A 19,817-nucleotide genomic window follows, 5' to 3' on the forward strand; every position below is an offset into this window, starting at 1 on the left:
AATTTCTAAAGAAAAAAAAAGTGATTTATACATGTAATTTCTTTCTATTTTCCATAAATGTAAAAACACATTAAATCAGTTTGAGTTAATAATGTAAACACCGACATACAAGCAAACATTTTTCTTTTCTGTCATTTTGCAGATGACAACTTTCAAAGGCCATTACCCAAACTTAAATGTGGGCAAACAGCGACACCTGTTCGCACCTGAAGTCCATTGGCGCTTCAGCTCGGGATCCAGTTCGTTGTGCTCTGGCGCTATCTGCCGGTTGGTGAGTTAAACTGCGTCTCGGGGATCATCTTGATTGCTTAAAGTTTGGGCATTCGCCTGGCTCCAAGTCTATTGAATAAAGTAATTCACTTGGAGCCTGGCACGACATGTGTTTAGTCTTTTAATACAGCAGAAACATTTTAAAGGAAACAGCTCCATGAATAAAATGTTTCTATAGTGGAGCTGGAAAGAAACAAGCTGTTCCGGATATGTAGGACTAATTGGACACGCTGGATTTTTTTGTTTTGTTTTAATTTAAAATTGTATGAAAAGCCATGCTATATCTTGATATTAAAAAAAACTTTCCACAAAAAGATTTTGTTTTGAAAACCCCAAACCCACCCAATGAAATACTAATATTTCTCTTGTGGGTCCAGTAATGTGATTCAACATTTGCCAGTGTTCAAGGTGGCGGTCACTTCCAAGCACACACGGTGCCTTTCTCCCTCCAGCGGTGGTCTTTTGTGCAGGGGATAAAGTAGCTCGGCCTTGGGGGGGCCTCCAAGCTCTGTGGGGGCCTGCCACTCACACAAGGCTCCGAAATAACTCCAGTAGCGGACTTCCAGCTATGCGTAGTATAGATGTCCTGCCGCTGCCATATAGCACGCTGGGTTAATAATAGGAGCGCGGTTGTCAAGCTATTTCAGAAGGGGGGAGTGTCGGCCTATTCTCATTGGATCCGTTTCATCCGCGAGTTTCTCATGAAGTGCGAGTGGGAGGAGAATTTCCAGCAACGGAGGATATCAAAAATAAACCCCCTCATGTCCAGAGAAGAGCAGAAAGTATAAATACTCCCGATATGTCCAGACTGCAGCTGTGCTGGTGAGTGGTACAACAAGACTTAGCTTGGTTAGGGAATTAGAAACGACAGCTCAGACAGACTGAAATTAAATACCAGATATTCTTTGACCAAGACTGTCTTTACAGCACTGGAAAACACTTTTCATTTGAAAAGATGTTGAGAAGCTATCGTTTCCACTGAAGAAGACTCACCACCTACCAGAGCACAAGGACATAAGTCAAATTAAAGTCTTTATTTTGATCACTCTTAAGGGCATTGCAGACGATGTGTTCCACTGTGTGTTTTATGTTTTTACTACTGTGCGCGGTCAACGCGGCACTTGCTACTTCATTTGAATCAGAAGATGTTATACCTGTTCGGATAAATGGAAGAATCAGCGGCCGCTTTTGGAAGAGAAGCGAGGAGCACCCGAGGTTTATCGTCAACGCATTTGGCAAGGACTTGACTTTAAATCTCATACCCGATACCAGCTTTATCGCGCCTTCCTTCACCATACAGCGCATCAGAGCCAGAGATGTTGGCGATTTACGCAGCGCCTCAGGTGCCGAACCAGCCCTGGACGCGGATCTTCAGAAACTTATGAATCAGACACAGGAGAGTGAAGGACAGCTGAGGAGCTGCTTTTACTCGGGGAGCGTAGAACAAGATCAATACTCGGTTGTGGCTGTCAGTTTGTGCTCTGGCATCTTTGGCTCCTTCATAACGGAAGGGAAGGAGTACTTAATTGAGCCCAAACTTCGCGGCGGCCTGGGGTCACACTCTGCCGAACAGCTGCATGTCATCAAGAGAAGGACATACAGCGAGAACCACGGTGTTCCCCTCCAGTTTGATCACCCGGCGGAGGAGAGCCGAACGGAGAAGCACAACGGGGAAAGTTTTACGCACGGCGACAGTGACGCACATGGGGAACCTCGCCGGAGACGCTTTGTTTCCGCACCACGGTTCATAGAGACCCTGGTGGTAACAGACTCAACCATGACCCACTTCTATGGCGATGAAATAAAGGTCAGACGCCATGAACTCATTCTTTCCTGCACCTGCACACTTCATAGGAAACTAAACAAACCTTCAGTTACATTTCGCAGTTTAGACTGTCCTGTAAACAAACTCCTAAGACGTCATTTACTTTTTTTCCCCTTTCCCAGCCTGACTGCTAACTCAGAATTCATAGCTTAGAAAATATAGCGGCAGGTATTTGTTTTACTCTGCAGCTCCATAAAACATGTTTGGCAATGAGGAGGGTTAAGAGGAAATCGGTGGTCTCCCTGTTTTCCACAGGCTGAGATACAGGTCAGGCAATAGAAATGCAAGAAATGCTGAGCTGCATTCTTCAGGACTTGATCACGATTTGGCAGCAAAATCAATTGAGTGGATTCGCATGGTTTACAACATTTATTCCTTTTCTATCTTTACTCAATAGCCTTTCCTGCTGCATGGCATGTAAAATGTCCACATATTTAAATTCAACTAAATGTAATGGATTGTGTATTTATGTCATCCTCCATATCAGTTCTGGTTATAACAAGAGTCAAAACAAAAGTCCATAATTCTGCCACACTGCACCAGCCAGATTCTGGTCTGTTTGTATTTAACACACTCCTCAGCTGCCAAATCATCTGCAGTATTCCCCAATAACACTCAGGCAAGCAGACACCAGGTCAAGTGGACAAAGGTTAGACTGATAAATGGGGCTTGAATTGACTTTCCATTACAAATAACAGGTATATTTTCATTTGTATCTGTTACATTGGTTTTCTATGAGCAGGGGCAATCTTTAGTGATTTGGTCACCACAGGCACAAATCAACATGCGGTTCTGTGGGTGTGCTTACAGCACATGTGGAAAAACTTTCTATGTGGGAATATCATCCCACCCTAGAAAAAGTGATTTCAGCAAGGATACACATCATGGCAAAGTCCCTCCCACTTACTGTGATTTACCAGCTCTCCACTAAAACACAATACCAGCACAGCTCTTTGGAAATTCCTCCCATCTCGACCTCCCATGACACAATCACAGCTAGTGAATAAATAATAATGCTTATAAGTTTCCTGAAATTGTTAGTAATTTTAACATACAAAAACATGTGAGACTTCCATAATGGCCAATGACATCTGCTCCTCTCAGACAGTTTATTGGGCTGGCAGGATTCTCTAGGTCACCGTTTGGGAGGTTCTTGTCCTACAGCGGCAGAGCTGCAAGAAATAATTATACTTAATAATACAGAGGACAAAATAATGTAGTCATATAGCACATATTTCAAACAGAGGTATTTTGGGAGACGATTGTATATGTGCCCTTTAGCTAGTAAATTAAGTGACTTGTCTTCTTGTCTACAGCACTACCTTCTCACCCTCATGTCCATGACTGCCCAGCTTTACAAGCACCCCAGCATAAAGAACTCAGTGAACATGGTGGTGGTGAAGATGTTGGTGGTGGAGGATGAGGATGTGGGACCGATGGTCTCCAGCAACGGAGGCGTGGCTCTGCGGAACTTCTGCTCTTGGCAGCAGCTTTTCAACCCACCGAGCCAGAGGCATCCAGAGCACTTTGACACTGCCATGCTGTTCACGAGAGAGGTGAGTGCCACCCACAGATCTGGGATTGTTTTTTGTATACATGTGGAATGGCTGTTGTGGCCTCTGCAATAAAACACTCCCTCGTCTGATATTAGATTTAAACTTGTGACCATAATCTTCACCTAAAGCCCACTTACTAGCTCTTTCTGGAGCTTCAACTCTCATCTTGTAGTCTTCCTCAGCTGCTATAGTTCGCTCAGCGCTCACAAAGACTACACTGATAAGAGGATGAATGGGAATTGTGAACTAGAAACTCAATGAACAGTCCAAACAGAACATATCAGCTGACTGTTAACACCAGACCAAAACTGGTCAGGTACAGGTTCAAAGGTCATTGACTAGTAGTCAGTGGACAGCTGGAGAAAAATCAGAGAGGACAGTCACATCAGGGAGGACGCTAAAAACAATATTTGAACAAAGACAGGGGTTATCTCCATCCATATAGGACCATCTATTATCATATAATTAAAGTTCAATACTTCGATCAGGTGATGACAACCAGACTGTTTCTATGACAACTAAGCCATCCGCTGAGAAAGAGGCAGTCAAGCCTCCCCCCCCCAAAAAAAGAAGCTATCAACTAGACTTAAGTTAAGACCTTGTTGAGTATTTGCTAGAATTCTTATGTAAATTATAAATGCCAGTGGCCCAAGAATGGATCCTTGGGGAACACCTAATTTGGTTTGAAAGTGTAATGGGTTTTATTGGAACATTTTACCTACAGGAAATGTTGATTGCATAAAATACCTAGTTATGAAACTATAATGTATAGCTGCACTGATGAATATTGTTCATAGAACCAATAGTCTGAATGCCATGTTATGTGAAAGCCAGAGAATTGTGACCCAAATGTGCAGATGCTGTCAGTGCTACAAGACATTTTAGCTTCTTCAGCTCATTGTTTTTGTTTCTATCTTGCAAATGTATTGTTTTTGGGTACAAAGTTAGGCGATAGCTGATGGACATATTGAGCATTTGCTGTTGGGTGATGTATATTTCTCTGGGGTTAGTGAATCCAAAAGGGAGCAATTCAAGATTTTCTTCAGAGCAACAATCCAAGTGCTTTACAGTGTATTATTTCAATCTCACCCATAATGGTTTGGTATATTTTGTTTCCCATTCAGAAGGCAATAACCCAGCCAGAATGAGTCATGAAACAAGCCCTGGAGGAATTCGGTCCCGGGCCAACTGTGGTACATAATGTGGTTTCACAGACAGCACACTCAACCACATAACAATTATCCAAACCCAAAGTGCCGTACACTAACACAGGTGCATTTTAGGGCCAGTTGTAGTTAATGAGTCTTAGTTGAAAAACAGCTCTTTCTTTGGAGCAGTTTTTGCCATATTTTGTTTATTAAGCTGATGTGAGATCAGAAAAATTACAAAACAAGGTGAGGCTAGAAAGGAAAGTCTTTCTTGCTCCTTCAGTAAATTAAGGATGCTGAAAACAGACTGTAGAGATGAAATAGCTGTAATCTTTTCCAAGCTGGGGGAATGTCAACATAGAGCAAACAAACTGTACTTTATGGATGCTTCGACAGGAAATAAGTTCACAAGTCCTTAGGGTTTGAGTTGTGATTGGCTTGTTCCGCTGTATTTGGCTGCCTTCTACCATCTGGTATGTGCATGCTGACAAGGTGTTAGCAGACAATACATTAGGCGAGGAACTTCTCTATTATTAAATTTGTATAGCTAAGGGCCCTGGTTTGTGGCTTGATTTGATGACAGGCTTGGCATTTATCCGCCTACCGAATGACGTTAGCATGTAAATCTGACTCTGGATCAGGGAAATGATGAATAGAACATATGGGTTTTTGCAGTCTTGGGGTGGATTTGTTTAGGCAGCTTTCGATCGGGGGAAACCATCATTCACGCAAACCCGGTTTGTTTTTCCATTTCCGCGGAGATGTGCTTTGAAACATAGAGGACGGAAGGCTCCTCGTGGATCAGCTAACTTTAGTGCTGCCACAAATCAGCCCTGACATCATGAAGCCACTTCAAATGGTCAGGGCTCGAGTATGCGGGTCGAGGTTGAAAATGTGTGCCATGCATCCCACAGTCATGAGAGAAGGCTGCTGCTACTACTGGCTGTTGTGAAACTCAAAACTTACACTGTGTTGGATGTAGTGGAAACATTTTTCTCATGCATTTTTGTGGTCTCATACTGTGTGTTTGTAAGCCTGCCTTAACTGTCTGCAAATGCAATACCATGGCTTGAGTACTGACCCATACATCTAACCTGGCATCTGTGTGTCTGCATACAAGAGTGATGGTTGCTGTTGTGGAACAAGGTGTATAAACACACGCTGTGCCGTGTTCAAACTGCAGCTCCAAGTCCAGATGTCTTTTGAATCACAGAGGGTTTGGCCTTGTGGTTCTTTTTCTGAGGGGCCTGAGGCGAGGCCATGGATGCATGTGTCTCCATCCTACGTAGCAAGGCGTCTTCTCATATAGGGAAAGATTTCTGATTCACCACACTTTTAATTTTCCCACATCACAGCTCTGTACGCTGCATGCTGAGTATATTTATTTGCCTTTTTTTAATGACGGAAACACTGAGCAACATGTTTTTGATTTGTAAATAGATGGTGGTTTGCCATCCCGCATAAATAATATGAGTCAATCAGGGCTGTCTATACACCTACTATGTTTACTATTTGACATACTGATACCTTTAACTCTTCAATAGTCCAGTCTGCCAGTGTTTTTTTTTTTTAAAGAAAACTGTCATTACTTTTTATGGGAAAAAGCCCTCAAATGCCATTTAATAATAATGTATCAAGCAAATATGTGGTGTGTATGTATTAAACACTAGAACGACTGTAATCCATATGTCACCAGTTACAGGTTAATTGAAGGATTGGTCAACTGTTTGTCTGATTGCCCATATCTTAATCCCACCAGAATGAAGTAGTGGGAATCTAATACAAGTATGCATTTTAGTTTAGTGTCAGTGGAAAACATTGGTGTCCCATGGCTCTGAAGCAATTAAAAAGTATCTGACGGTATGCAGCTCTTATTCCATTAGCATGTGTTGATTCTGAGTGGTATGTCACTGTTGGCTTTCGCTATGCCACTGCTGTTCTTCTGACTGAAATGGCACTTATAAATGGCATGTCATTTATATTCAGCTGGCAATCATCACTTCCCACCAGTACATACCGATCCTTATTGACATACTGTATGCCACTGCTGATTATGATATGCAGGTATGCGTGTGACTTAAATGTTGTACATTATTTCTTGGTTTGAAATATTCATGTCACTTTGACTCGTAGTCACAGCTGTTTGAATGACTCCCCACTGGAATCTTATGACTTACTGGCATTCATACATATAGCCTTTATTATATATATATATACATTATATACACACACATCACATTGATGCCAGTGTCGATGGTCAAACTTTATCCAATGCTACACGGACTGTGCTGGCTCTACAGGGCTAATAGATTAGTAGCACAACTAGTTTGAAAAAAAAATTATGATTTTATTCAAAAATATATTCAATGTGCAATGTGCGCCTATTGGCTGTGACGCCACCGATTGTGACTGAGAGTCGTGTTTGAAAACTAGTGAACAAAAACTCAGTTAGTTAAAGATAATGGATGAAAAGCAATACAAAATATTTTAACAAACAGCTAAAAGTATGGACTAAACACTGAGCTAACAGCAGCATACGCTGTGTTGATGTAGACAGCTACAGGCAGTTAAAAATAGTAGTAAGAGATGGATAACAAAAATTAGATGATAGGAAGCTTAATGTGAAAAATAAACTGTTGAAGTAGTTGCCTAAAAGAAACTTACATTAGTTAATAAAAACAATTGAAACTGTGGAACTGGTTAGCTAAAATGATTATTTCAAAGTATTTAATGGCTGCAGAATAGATGACCTAATGAGACAAATGAACTAGTTAGCTAAAAGAAACTGTTGAACTCATTGTTGGACTTGGTACCAAAAGGTAACACAGAGTTCAAAGTACCAGACATATTGTTGGCAAGAAATAATTATTTAAATGTAGCTTCTGCCACTTACATTGCAAATTCAAACTTGTCCAAATCAACCAAAACACAGACTCTTGAACTGTATAAAAAATACCATATACTTATATAAAGTCCTTTTTTTATTTGTTTTATTGAACCTTTCCAACATAAAAAGTACATTTTCACAACAAATTATTATATTGTGCTCTGTAAGATACAAAGACCAATGTACAAATACAGTAGGTGTACACAGACACAAACAAAACAATATCGGCTTTTATATCATTAATTGTTAAATAAATAGTTAAAAAACATCCAGTTTAAACTCACAAACTTGGGAGCCACTGTTCCATTATAATGATATAATGCATACAGGCTGAGCCACAAATTTTACACGACTGCAGGTAAATGAAGCAGTTGTCAGTGGGGCACAAGTGGCATATGCCATTTTTATGTGACACACAGCAACAACATACCTAGTCCCATTTATGGCTCTCATGTATTAAATAACCCAGAAGGTCAAAGCACATTGTTGTCTTTCCTGGATAATAAAAGAATATGCCATTACCATCATTCTGTTCCTGAGAGAAAATTCTCAATACAGTTTTGACAAAACATAATTGCTGAAAATGATTAAAAAAAAAAAAAATTAAAAAAAAATGTTTGTCATGAAAATGGACACATTTAAACTCTCATCCCCATCTTTATCTCATCAATTCAGTATGTATTCAGTTTTCAGTGAGTTTCAGTGCTTTTTCTCCTTGTTTGAGTTACAGGACATCTGCGGACAGAAAAGCTGTGACACGCTGGGTGTGGCCGATGTCGGGACGATGTGTGATCCCAAGAGAAGCTGCTCGGTTATCGAAGACAGCGGCCTGCAGACTGCCTTCACAGCTGCACATGAGCTTGGTTAGGTCACACTTGCTGTCATAGGGGTGGGCTGGTGTGTGCTTTGTAATAATGAAGACACCTTTGAAATTTAGTGTAATCAGCAGCATAGATTTAGTCTTTTGGACACTTTTGGGCTTCTGCAAACCTACAAATCTCTTTTTGTTGCATCCTTCCTTCCTGCAGGTCATGTGTTGAGTATGCCTCATGATGACTCCAAGACATGTGAGAGACTGTTTGGGGACCTGGGAGGACATTTCCTGATGGCTCCTCTGTTTGTCAGCCTCAACAAGGCTGCACCTTGGTCTCCCTGCAGTGCTCTGCACATTACTGAATTCTTTGACAACGGGCATGGTAAGGAAGATTTTCGGTTGTTGCCCCAGAATGTCAAAAATGTATGTAGAGACTTTCTGCCAATGTGGACATCTGCCACGACTGCAGCTCTGTTATTAGTGGTGAATCACAGATGAATAAAACATACTGTTCCTCTTATTGTCTCGTGAGTGAAGGCTTTCCTGCTTAAACATGCTGCTCCCCTCAAATTATAGGCTGTAAAGATAGTTTATCTTGCCCTAGTTTTCCACATCCTCTTCTCCTCACTCCTCACCCATTCTGTTTCTTTGCCTTCGCCTTGCCTCAGTTGCTCCCGTTCCCCCATCTCGTGTTGTGCATCTTGTATTGTTTGTATCCTTGCTAGACCTATCGGTGAACCTTCTTTTCCACTGAGTCACACTATGGACTTCTTCCTGTTCTCCACCTCCTGAGCCAAAAGCAACAGCTGGTGTCAGCAAAATATGTTCTTTATCAGTTGGAAAATGTCTCCAATGAAAACTCATATGGCTGAGAATGTTCATTCCGAACTGCGGATGTCATTGACAACTCCAGACAAAGCTTATTGAATGTAATAAACATCATTAGAGGAATAATGAATAAATTCAGATTTAAGTTGTCAAATTTCCAGAGTCAGAGCATTAGGCTGCCTATAAAAGTGCGCTGCATTAGTTCAAGTTCATTTATTCATTATTAATGTCAGGACACAACTTGCTTTGAATATCTTTCCACTGTTGTCATACCACACACAAAGAGCAGCACATTTACAATTGTCAAAGTGCCACAAAGCCCATAATCTCTATAAACCACACTATAATCAATCTCATACAGTGTTGTTTTGTACTGTTAACCACAGGGGACTGCCTGCTGGATGTCCCAGAGAGTGCCATGCCCCTACCGAGAGAACTGCCAGGCACCAAGTACAGCCTAGACCAGCAGTGCCAGCAGATCTTTGGAGAGGAGTTTATCCACTGCCCCAACACTTCAGACAGCGATATCTGCAGCCAGCTGTGGTGTCAAGAGGACGGGACATCGCAGTGCTCCACCAAGAACGGCAGCTTGCCCTGGGCTGATGGCACTCCCTGCAGCCCCAACGGGACGTGCCTCCATGGAGCCTGCATGTCGACCCAGGAGGTGATGCAACCGCCGGTAAGACAACACTTTTATAATAATAAAAAAAAAAAGACAAAGCGGTTTCCCTTATCAAAGTGAGACTCTGCATCTTACAAACGAAGAGTTAAAGTCATTATCAGTAAAATGGTGCCAGGTTTTGTTTAATGCACTCATGGGTTTAACTGCTTAAGTCCTTGCTGGTCTGGTAAGATCAATAGCTTATGGTGGGTAATGTTAAAGCAAAGTTAGCTGTGTAACGTCACCCACTGGTTTTTGAACTACTGTTTTGAAACCTCAAGTATTTCAGCCGTTGCCATTTTGTTTGTTTTTGAGACAGAAGTGAGCATGTCTGTAAGAGCTGGGGAGCAGGGAGGGGTCGATCAGCCTTTAAAAAAGGATCAATGCAGCTTTAAGATGAAAGATTTATTTTCACCCAAGAACATGTCAAAGCTGCATCAGGAAATCTTCCATGTTGGTCTCCCAGCTGTTAGTAGTTTTTTTTTTTTTATAAAGCATCGTATGTATCGTATCAGTAATCTGTCTTTGAACCTCAGATACATCTTGTTGCATCTTGCAAGCTGACGATGTTTATTTGCACGTGCTCGCTGTTGAGGTATTGATGAGTCGCTTCCTTTAAAATGTTCTGCTCATTGGTTGAGAAACAGAGTAATCAAGTTTGTAGTTAGAAAAATCAGAAGTCAACTACTTTGAGCAAACTACCTCAGGAGATTTTTCTGTTTATCCCACACAGGGTTTGTTGATAATCTAAGAAATGATGTCTGTTATTCTGTGTTTAACAGTTAGTTCTAGTAATAATCTTATCATTTTACATTCATGTTTCAGCAAATCGGCACATGTGCAGCTGTGCCAATTTGCCTGATTTGAAACAGGTTCTTCTTGACCAAAAACATCATGAAATTTTGAGCATCAAGTTCCGAGGTCAGGTGTTTTTGTGACAAGACCTCGTAAATGAATTTAGTTCTCCAGTCAGGTGACCACAGACATTCAAATCCAAGTTCCATTTGACTCTTTAAGTTTCAACAGTGTATCCCATTCCTACAGCAAAACATGTAGTTTGAACTTTTCTTGTCATTGCCATTATTGTGGAGACCTTATTAAAATGCTCAAAAAAGGAAAAGCCTGTCAAAGCTCCAAAGCACTTATCATAAGGTTTTTTTTGTGTTTTTCAATAAACCACCCAATACAAAACGTCCATTGAAAATTGGCTGTTTTAAAAGTGTAAAGTTAGGAGATATTTGTTTCTTTTTCAGGAGTATAGATTTTAGAATTTGGTGAGTTTAAATGCAGCTGCTTCATAATGCCTTTTTTATGTCCTTAAAGAACATTTAGGCCTATACATCTCACTGTTTCATTTTAGCTTGCTTGACTTGATATCTTCTCCTTGTGTTATGAACACATCTGTTTATGCTGGCAGTTGGGATGTTAGTTGGTCCAAACTCATAAAACTTCTGGAGACCATGCTTAGCAGATACACACACATATACCCACACAAACTTTCAATTTTGCATTACAAAGTTGCAGCATGGCAGGTTTCACTAGCGGTGAGTGACACATGTGGCAGGAATGTGGGTAGAGTCAGACAGCAGGCGCGTGCCGAACTTCAACACAGATTTAGCCTTGAGTCGCAGCACGCCAACACACTGTGCTGCCTCAAACCCAGAAGCACAGACTGTGGTTTAGGCTGCACAGCTGAGTCTGGCTTTGGCTCTGAGCTCTAACCAACTACTCCTACTGCACTTTCTTTTCTTTTTTTTTTTTTTTTTTTTTTTCTTTTCTTTTTTTTATGTTTTACCGCAGATGGTTGTGGACGGCGGCTGGAGCTCGTGGGGACCCTGGCAGCAGTGCTCCAGGACTTGTGGAGGCGGCGTGGAGTTCTCCTACAGGGAGTGCACTGACCCAGTGCCGAAGAATGGAGGGAAGTACTGTGAGGGACAGAGAGTTCAGTACCAGTCCTGCAACATACAGCCATGTGAAAATAATGAAGGTGAGAATCAGTACAGTACAGGTTTAAAACCCCAATATCTTTAACTGCCGATAGCCGGTGTTCAGATATTTATATTTATTTCAGTGTGCTTGCACTGAAGGTGGTAATGCTGCTTGTATCATTTTTGTACAAATCGCGAAAAAAGCAGTGATCTTGGCGAATGGCTTCAAAATAGAGGTTTTTTTGTTGTTGTAATATTTCCAAAAAAAAAATCGAATAGCAAATGATATTATACTTGGTAAGACTAATACCCCTGGCATTTCCCTCACTCATAAATAAATGACCTCAATAGTGCCACCATGTGGTGCGCTACTCAATATTTCAGTTTACTGTGAATAATTCCCACACCGTGTTCATATTTCATCCAATCGTCACCAAATCTGGTGTGAAACGTGTTTAAGCGATGGAGAAATGGAATGGTAATTTTGGTGACGATAGTACTTTCGGTTTTTCTACAGTTGTTTAGCAGAAGTCAGGAAAAAAGGATGCCCTGAAATTGTGATGCGATAACTTTTCAATACAACACTTTATTTCAACCTCTGACTAGACACGTGCACGTAAGGCCTCTGAGCCAGCAAACCAAGTTTGGTGGAATTACGTCCACAAGAGCTGCTACAATAACAACCATTACCTACCTCGTTAAGGCTGTGTAACTATAAAATCTTCTAACCTAGAGGCGTAAATTAAACTTTCAATGACAGAGGAGACTTTGATCTAGCTTTTTACAAGGGCATATTCATGTCTGTCCAGCTTTAATGCTAATTTCGTTTTGTATTGCCAACAACTTAGCTGGCTCTCTAATCTCCATTTTTAGTCCAATCCTCACCAAACTCAGTGGCATAATTTCTGGAAGGGTCCTCAAGGGTCCTTGAGTTAAAGTACTCGATACCATTTTCCCTCAGTGGCTCACCAGAATCAAGTGGGTCTGTATCAATAATACCATTATGTTTTTAGTCTGGGCCATATACATTTTTAACTGCAATATCAGCCTTAGATACCCAATGCTGCTGGTATATTGTTTTAATTATACCATTATAGAAATATAAATGTAGACTTAATAAAATTACTATTTTATTAGAAATAATGTTTTGGTGGGGGAACTTTATTCATCGTTCTTTCTTCTAGCTGCAGGTAAGAGTTTCAGAGAGGAGCAGTGTGAGAAGTACAACACCCCCAACTACCTGGACCACAACGGGAACATGAAACAGTGGATACCAAAGTACGCCGGCGTCTCTCCCAGAGACAGGTGTAAGCTGTTCTGCAGGGCCAGAGGCAGCAGTGAATTTAAGGTGTTTGAATCCAAGGTACAATATGTTGTGCACTCAGCAGCACCGCTCACACACTCTAGTTTTAGGCTGGAAGTTATCTTCTCATTTCAGCTAATGCATGCTCTATTGAATTTCGTGTCAGCTGTATGAATGCATATCCAAAGCCCTCCAATGGGAGGAAAATCAAAAATCGGATGTCTTACTTCAGTAAAACAAACTTGGGCATCAAAGTTATTATTTACTGTATGTTAGAAAACAATAGATTCATAAAAGGTTTACTTTGCTTTCCTGAGCTTTCAAATTCATGTTATGGCCTTGGATTTTTGGTTTATAATCAGGTCCAAAATTTATTTGTGAAGAGCCTGAGTTAAAGTTGGTCTTTAATTGAAAAGTTGATGTGACTGGATCAGAAGTGAGGAAACAATAACAAATCTCCTACTATTAGGTGAATATGAATGTTGCATTTCACTTGTAATGAAACACGTACCAATGCTTGCTGTGTTCCTGCAGGTCATTGACGGGACGACCTGTGGCCCTGACACCACATCGGTGTGTGTCCAAGGCCAGTGTGTGAAGGCAGGCTGCGACCAGGTGATTGGCTCCAACAAGAGGGTGGATAAGTGTGGAGAGTGCGGAGGAAGTGGACTTACCTGTAGAAAAATCACAGGCTCCTACAACAAAGCAACGTAAGCTCTCTCAAAAAAAAGACCTCATATGTAATTACAACTTGATGTACATGTAGATCAAGTGAAGCTTAGATTAGCTGAAATGTATGTTTCCATTTCCTTTCACTATTGTTGCTGTTTGTTAACAATACACAAGCAGCTACTCTTGCTATCATCACCATCTGCAAAAAGAAAGGAATTCTGCTAAAAGACCAGTCTCAGGGCATATTAGAGCTAGCGGATACGAAAAGAAACAATGTAAAAAAACAAAACACAAACAAATATAAAAAAAAAATTAAACTTTGTTTATATTTTTATTTCTTAAAGGCTTAAAGAAACAGTTCAACAAATTCATGTATTTGCAAATATAATTTAATAGTCACCGCAACCGTAGTCACCGTTTATCATGACTTAGCTTCATCGTGTAACACTTCTCAACATAATGGCCTTTTCATACTTATGTAAAATGTTAAACTATTGTGTTTACTAGTAAATAGTTTAGATTAGATTAGTTTAGATTAGATTCATTTTGATTAGATTAGATTAGATTAGATTAGATTAGATTAGATTAGATTAGATTAGATTAGATTAGATTAGATTAGATTAGATTAGATTAGATTTGTAGTTTTACTGATGTTGGTTGGCTGATTTCTGACCTTTTGACAGTAGATGCTTTCCTCTTCATGTCAGGCTAATCACCTTTAAGCTTGAGCCCTCTACTTAACACACAGAAAAATGGATGCTATCAAACTTGTCTTCTAACTAAAAAGCAAATAATTTTATAACCCAAACTGTTTGGATGCAAACATGAAAAGTGTGTATTAAGTGAGTATTGTCTAAATTATTTTTTTTGTCTTCTCTATCAGGTACGGATATAGTGACATTGTCACAATTCCCATTGGTGCAACAAACATTGACATCAAACAGCGGAGCCACAGAGGAATCAAACATGACGGGAACTACCTGGCTATAAAGAAAGAGATAGGTGGTTACATCCTCAACGGTAACTTCTCTGTATCCACAGTGGAGCAGGACATTCCGGTGCTGGGTGCAGTACTAAAGTACAGTGGTTCCTCCACCACACTAGAAAGGATCCAGAGCTTCAGGCAGCTGAAGGAGGCCATCACCATCCAACTCCTGGCCACTGCAGGTGATGCCAACCCTCCCAAGGTCAAATATACCTTTTTCATTCCCAGAGATGTGACTTTCAACAAATCCAAGGAGAAGAAGGGCTCTTCCCTGTCTTTGCATGTGATCCATCCGTTTGGTGTGCCTGACTGGGTACTGGGAGAGTGGTCTGAGTGCTCCAAGAGCTGCGGCTCCGGATGGTCCAGGAGGAACGTGGAATGCCGAAACAGCGAAGGCTTCCTTTCCAGCCTGTGTGACAAAGATCTGAAGCCCGTAGACATCAGGCCATGCGGAGATCAGCCATGTCCCATATGGCAGATGGGACCTTGGTCTGCCTGCTCACGAACTTGTGGCCAGGGGGAGCGCCGCCGCAGTGTCTTCTGTATAGACTACACTGGGAAGACTGTTGAGACAGAGAAGTGCGATCTGAAAAAAATCCCAGAGCCAGTCTCTGGAGAATGTTTCAACCAGGACTGCTTATGAAGAACATGAGTACAGTGAACTTTCCCTTTTTGGTCTGAGTGCACTTGCCAACTGTGGATGGGTACATTACTAAAAGGGGCACACCAGGGACAGATCTAGGGGCCCGGAGATCAGGGGCAAAGTGACTACAAAGAGGCACAAACAACAACAGAGACTATAAAGACACACAAAAACAGCCAAAATAAATATGCAAAATGATCACAAACAGACTTTAAAAACAAAAAAAAGGACTAAGAAAGAGATGCAAAACAAATATGTCTCTACGATTCTTAAAGCTATGGTTTACCTGCAAAATCGAATGTATTATCAGTAGTCTTTTTGTGTGCCTCTTGTGGGGGTCTTGCCCCTATGTGACAGGACTGGGGGGGGCTTTTATATGTCTGTGTCCCGCGGCCCATTGTCTCATAACCCATCCATTTAGCCAACTGGTTGCATCAAGTCACATCAGGGGCTTTTACCTGAATATTGTTTTCGTCATCTTTTGTTGACATTTGACAACCACTATTGAAATTTGGAACAATGGAAATCTACCTCAGGACATACATGTGATGCTACAGTATATATTGAAGCTAGATGAAGGTGCAGTGTGTGTTTTCTCCAGAATGAGAAGTTTTTCTTGCCCCACTTCAAAAGGATCAAACTTTTTGGATGAAGTTTGGTTTAATCTGCAGTTAGCTGTCACTCAAAGTGGGGCTAGAACAATGGCATGAAACCTGCTGTCAAACACCAGCACAGTGTAAATATACCTCCAGTCGCCCTCCGTAGAACTCAACCCCCTATAAAGCTTCGATGGAGCCATTTAACTGTTATTGAGATGAGTCATACGACTGAGGTGTGGAGATTTTTAGCCTTTGGGAAATGCGCTCTTGTATGATTACTTCTCTATGCTGCACACGTACTAACGTGATCTGCGTTAAGAGCTTGTCGTGAAGATGTCATGCTTTTGTCCTGAAAATGAGCATTGCTGACACCATATTTGATAATGACTTTTCAATGTGCCAGTTGTAGCCAACATCAAAATATGTTTTTAATACTGAGCTTATATAAGCTGATAGAAATTGAGTTTTACACATTGTGTAATTTTTTTAGACTAGATAATGATTAGTCAGTCCTGACCAGAAAAAACAATGATAGATAATTCTCCTCTGCCCCGTAGTCGAATTTTGGCCTCTTTCATGTGCATTAAAATGCAGTTGTGAAGTACAAACAATCTGCAATGCCACAAATATCTTTGGAGTCAGTATTACTAAGCTAGGTGATAAGTATACTATCTATCTATACAAAGAATAACATTAATTTTATGCATTTCAGACTTTTATTTGTTAATTCATTATATGTTGCCGCTCAGTTGTTTTTAAACTCTTGTATGTATATTTGATTTCTTCATTCCTGTTGTTAATTTACAGTATGTTATAAAACAAAAGAGATGGAGCATTAGGCCTATATCCCTTCAGTGAAGGACCATACTATTTTATTATTACAGCTTCCTTTTTAAGCTATTTATTTTTGTAAAGTTTTTACCTTTAACATGTAATTAACATGGCAGATGCTGTCTTTGACATTTTTGTCTATAAAATGGTCAAATAAACACATTAATGCCAATACATGCTTCTGTTCTCTGACTGTGACCTATCTTCCTCGACAACCAAAAAGAAACTTTGTTTAACATTTCTGAAAGCTTGTGCATCCAAAGCAGTGTGTAAAAACCCTGTAATCTTACTTTATCGATTCTTGTGTGCAGGCGGGTGAGAACACGTCAGCAATTTTGCCACTATCAGATCAAACTTCCAAATGAACCATAAATAGATCACTGTATGACACTAAAACTGTCCACTGAAGGTCAGACTAGTGGACTTTTTTTAGGTGGGCCGTCAGCTTTTAAAAACAGGGTGAGGCAGATTTTGCTGGTTTTACAAAGTGAAACCCCTTACGGTGTTCAGAAAAAATTCTTCCGCATTGGAATAACGTTTTAGCTTAGACATGTGGAAAAAAAAAAACAGCCATATGAAAACATAATCAGTAGTTGTGTTCAGGGAGGAACTTCCATTTAACAGGCCACAACAACAACTTAACAGTGTCCTGTTTTTAACATCTCTCTTATTCTATATTCATAGCAGACCGAGCTTGGTAGATATGAACATCATAATAAATTACAAATACCAACATGGTCATAATATCACATACCAAGTTGGGGTGGTTTGGGTTTCCATACCATTGTTTTTACAAACTATCAAGCTTAATTACTAAGGAAAAAGGCCTTTGATGTCTGACATTTAAAAAGTATTTAAAAGCGGCGACGTGATATTTAGCTCTTGGGTAGTCAATCAAATGACTACAAAGTGATGCAAAATGAACGCAGTGAACAACATGACACATGGAAAACAACTACAACACCGTTAAAAAAAAAAGTTGGGATGCTCTATAAAATGTAAATAAAAACAAAATGCAATGATTTGCAAATCATTTAAAACTCATTTAATTGAAACTAGACAAAAGACAACAATTCAAATGTTATTTTTTTTAATAAATATAACATAAGAAAATATATGCTCAATAATTTGATGCCAACAAGACATTTAAAAAAAGTTGGGACTGAAAAAGTTGTGTAAAGCTCAAACAAACACCGGGTGGAAAATCTCACAACTAATTACATTTACTGGGAAAAGGTCAGTAACATAATTGAGTATATATTAAAAAAAAAAAAAAACCCTGAGGCAGAGTCTCTCAGAAATGAAAATATGGAGAGGTTCACCACTCTGCGAAAGACTGCTTAGGCAAAAATGAATAATAATGTTCCTCAATGTACAATTGCAAATAATTTGGGAATTTCGTCATCTGCAGTACATAATATCATCATCATTCAGAGAATCTGGAGAAATACGTAGTACGCAAGGGAAAAAGCTGAAAACCAATATTGGATGGCCGTGATCTTCAGGCCCTCAGGTGGCGCTGCATTAAAAACACTGTGTGAGCTCAGACACGCTTCTGAGAACCATCGTCTGTGAACCCAGTTCATCGCTACATCCGCAAATACTTGTTAAAACTTTACCATGAAAAGAACAAATCGTTTATACAAAAAGCGCACAGTTCAAAAGCCAGCATCCGTGACCTTATAGGGATGAATTAGTGAAACATGTCAGGGGTAGCTTTCACATCTGGGAAGGAACCATGAATGCTGAACGATCTACACAGGTTTTGGAGCAGCATATGCTGCCATCCAGGGAAGAACTTGCTTATTTCAGCAAAACAATGTCAAACCACATTCTGCACGTATTATAACCGCATGGCTCCGTAGTAGAAATATCCAAGTGCTAACCTGGCCTGCCTGCAGTCCAGACCTGTCCCCCACTGAAAACACTTGGAGTATTATGAAATGAAAACACATGACAAAGGAGATCCTGAACTGTTACGCAGCTGAAATCCTATATCGGGCAAGAATGGGACAACATTTCACTTTAAAAGGTCTCCTCAGTCACCAGATGTTTACAGTGTTGTTAAAAGAAGAGTTGATGCAACACAGTGGTAAACAAGCCGCTGTCCCAACTTTTTTTTTTAGACGTGTTTCTGGCGAGAAATTCAAAATGATCATATATTTTCCAAAAATAAATTTCTCAGTTTCAACATTTGATATGTCTGGTATATTTTCAATTAAATATGGGTTTATGTGATTTGCAAGTCTGGTTTTATTTACATTTTACATAGCGTCCCAACTTGTTTTGAAACAGGGTTGTACAAAGAAACACAGAAATGTTCAGAACCTCGATGGACGTTGTACCAAAAAAAAAGTTCCAGGTACCAGTTACTATACTACAGAGCCCCGGAGTGGTCATAGAAAGGAAGAAATATTTATATCGAGGCCTCGTTTTACTACATTGCTATTTTTGAAGGGGATGCTATTGGGTGTACACGGGATAGAACTTGTTCCCATGTTTTAATTAATTAATTCCTATGTTTTGATTAATTTGTTTGAATTAGTTCATGCCCACATTTTGATTAATTTGTTCGCACGTTTTCATTTTTCCGCTCCCACAAATTAAATAAATATTCCTGGCAGTGCACAAAGCCAAGTCATCATTCCACCACCTGTTTAAGGCACTTGTCCTCGCTGTTGATGGATGGAGACTGTCTAACTAATCTTTAGCCTACTTTAGTTTGAGGATGAATTATCAAGACATGTCAACAACCCTTGCTTCGCAAGAGATTATTGTTAGTAAAAGGCAATTAGCAAGGATATTGAGAGTTCATGGTTTATATCATCGGCAATAATATTTGAGGATGCTATTTCCTTCATAGTTGG

General features: G+C 40.1%; 1 protein-coding gene across 2 annotated transcripts; it reads left to right on the top strand.

The window, feature by feature from the left end:
- The first annotated feature begins 1,102 nt into the window (after positions 1 to 1,102).
- On the top strand, positions 1,103 to 16,481 carry LOC138632476 (A disintegrin and metalloproteinase with thrombospondin motifs 8-like). Of its 2 annotated transcripts, none has more exons than XM_069718063.1 (9): positions 1,103 to 2,077; positions 3,412 to 3,651; positions 8,417 to 8,549; positions 8,715 to 8,882; positions 9,715 to 10,007; positions 11,790 to 11,976; positions 13,102 to 13,280; positions 13,755 to 13,930; positions 14,776 to 16,481. In XM_069718063.1, exons 1-9 carry the CDS (start codon positions 1,337 to 1,339, stop codon positions 15,518 to 15,520), a joined length of 2,862 nt encoding a protein of 953 aa, XP_069574164.1. In that variant the 5' UTR covers positions 1,103 to 1,336; the 3' UTR covers positions 15,521 to 16,481. The 2 variants fall into 2 exon arrangements, with proteins under 2 accessions (XP_069574164.1, XP_069574165.1); XM_069718064.1 differs by having other exon boundaries at positions 13,108 to 13,280.
- The last annotated feature ends 3,336 nt before the right edge of the window (positions 16,482 to 19,817 follow it).

Source organism: Brachyistius frenatus, unplaced genomic scaffold (assembly GCF_029030835.1).
Source record: "Brachyistius frenatus isolate BFR_SWC_R1_liver_20210118 unplaced genomic scaffold, ASM2903083v1 Contig_185, whole genome shotgun sequence".
In the NCBI taxonomy this organism is placed as follows: domain Eukaryota; kingdom Metazoa; phylum Chordata; class Actinopteri; family Embiotocidae; genus Brachyistius; species Brachyistius frenatus.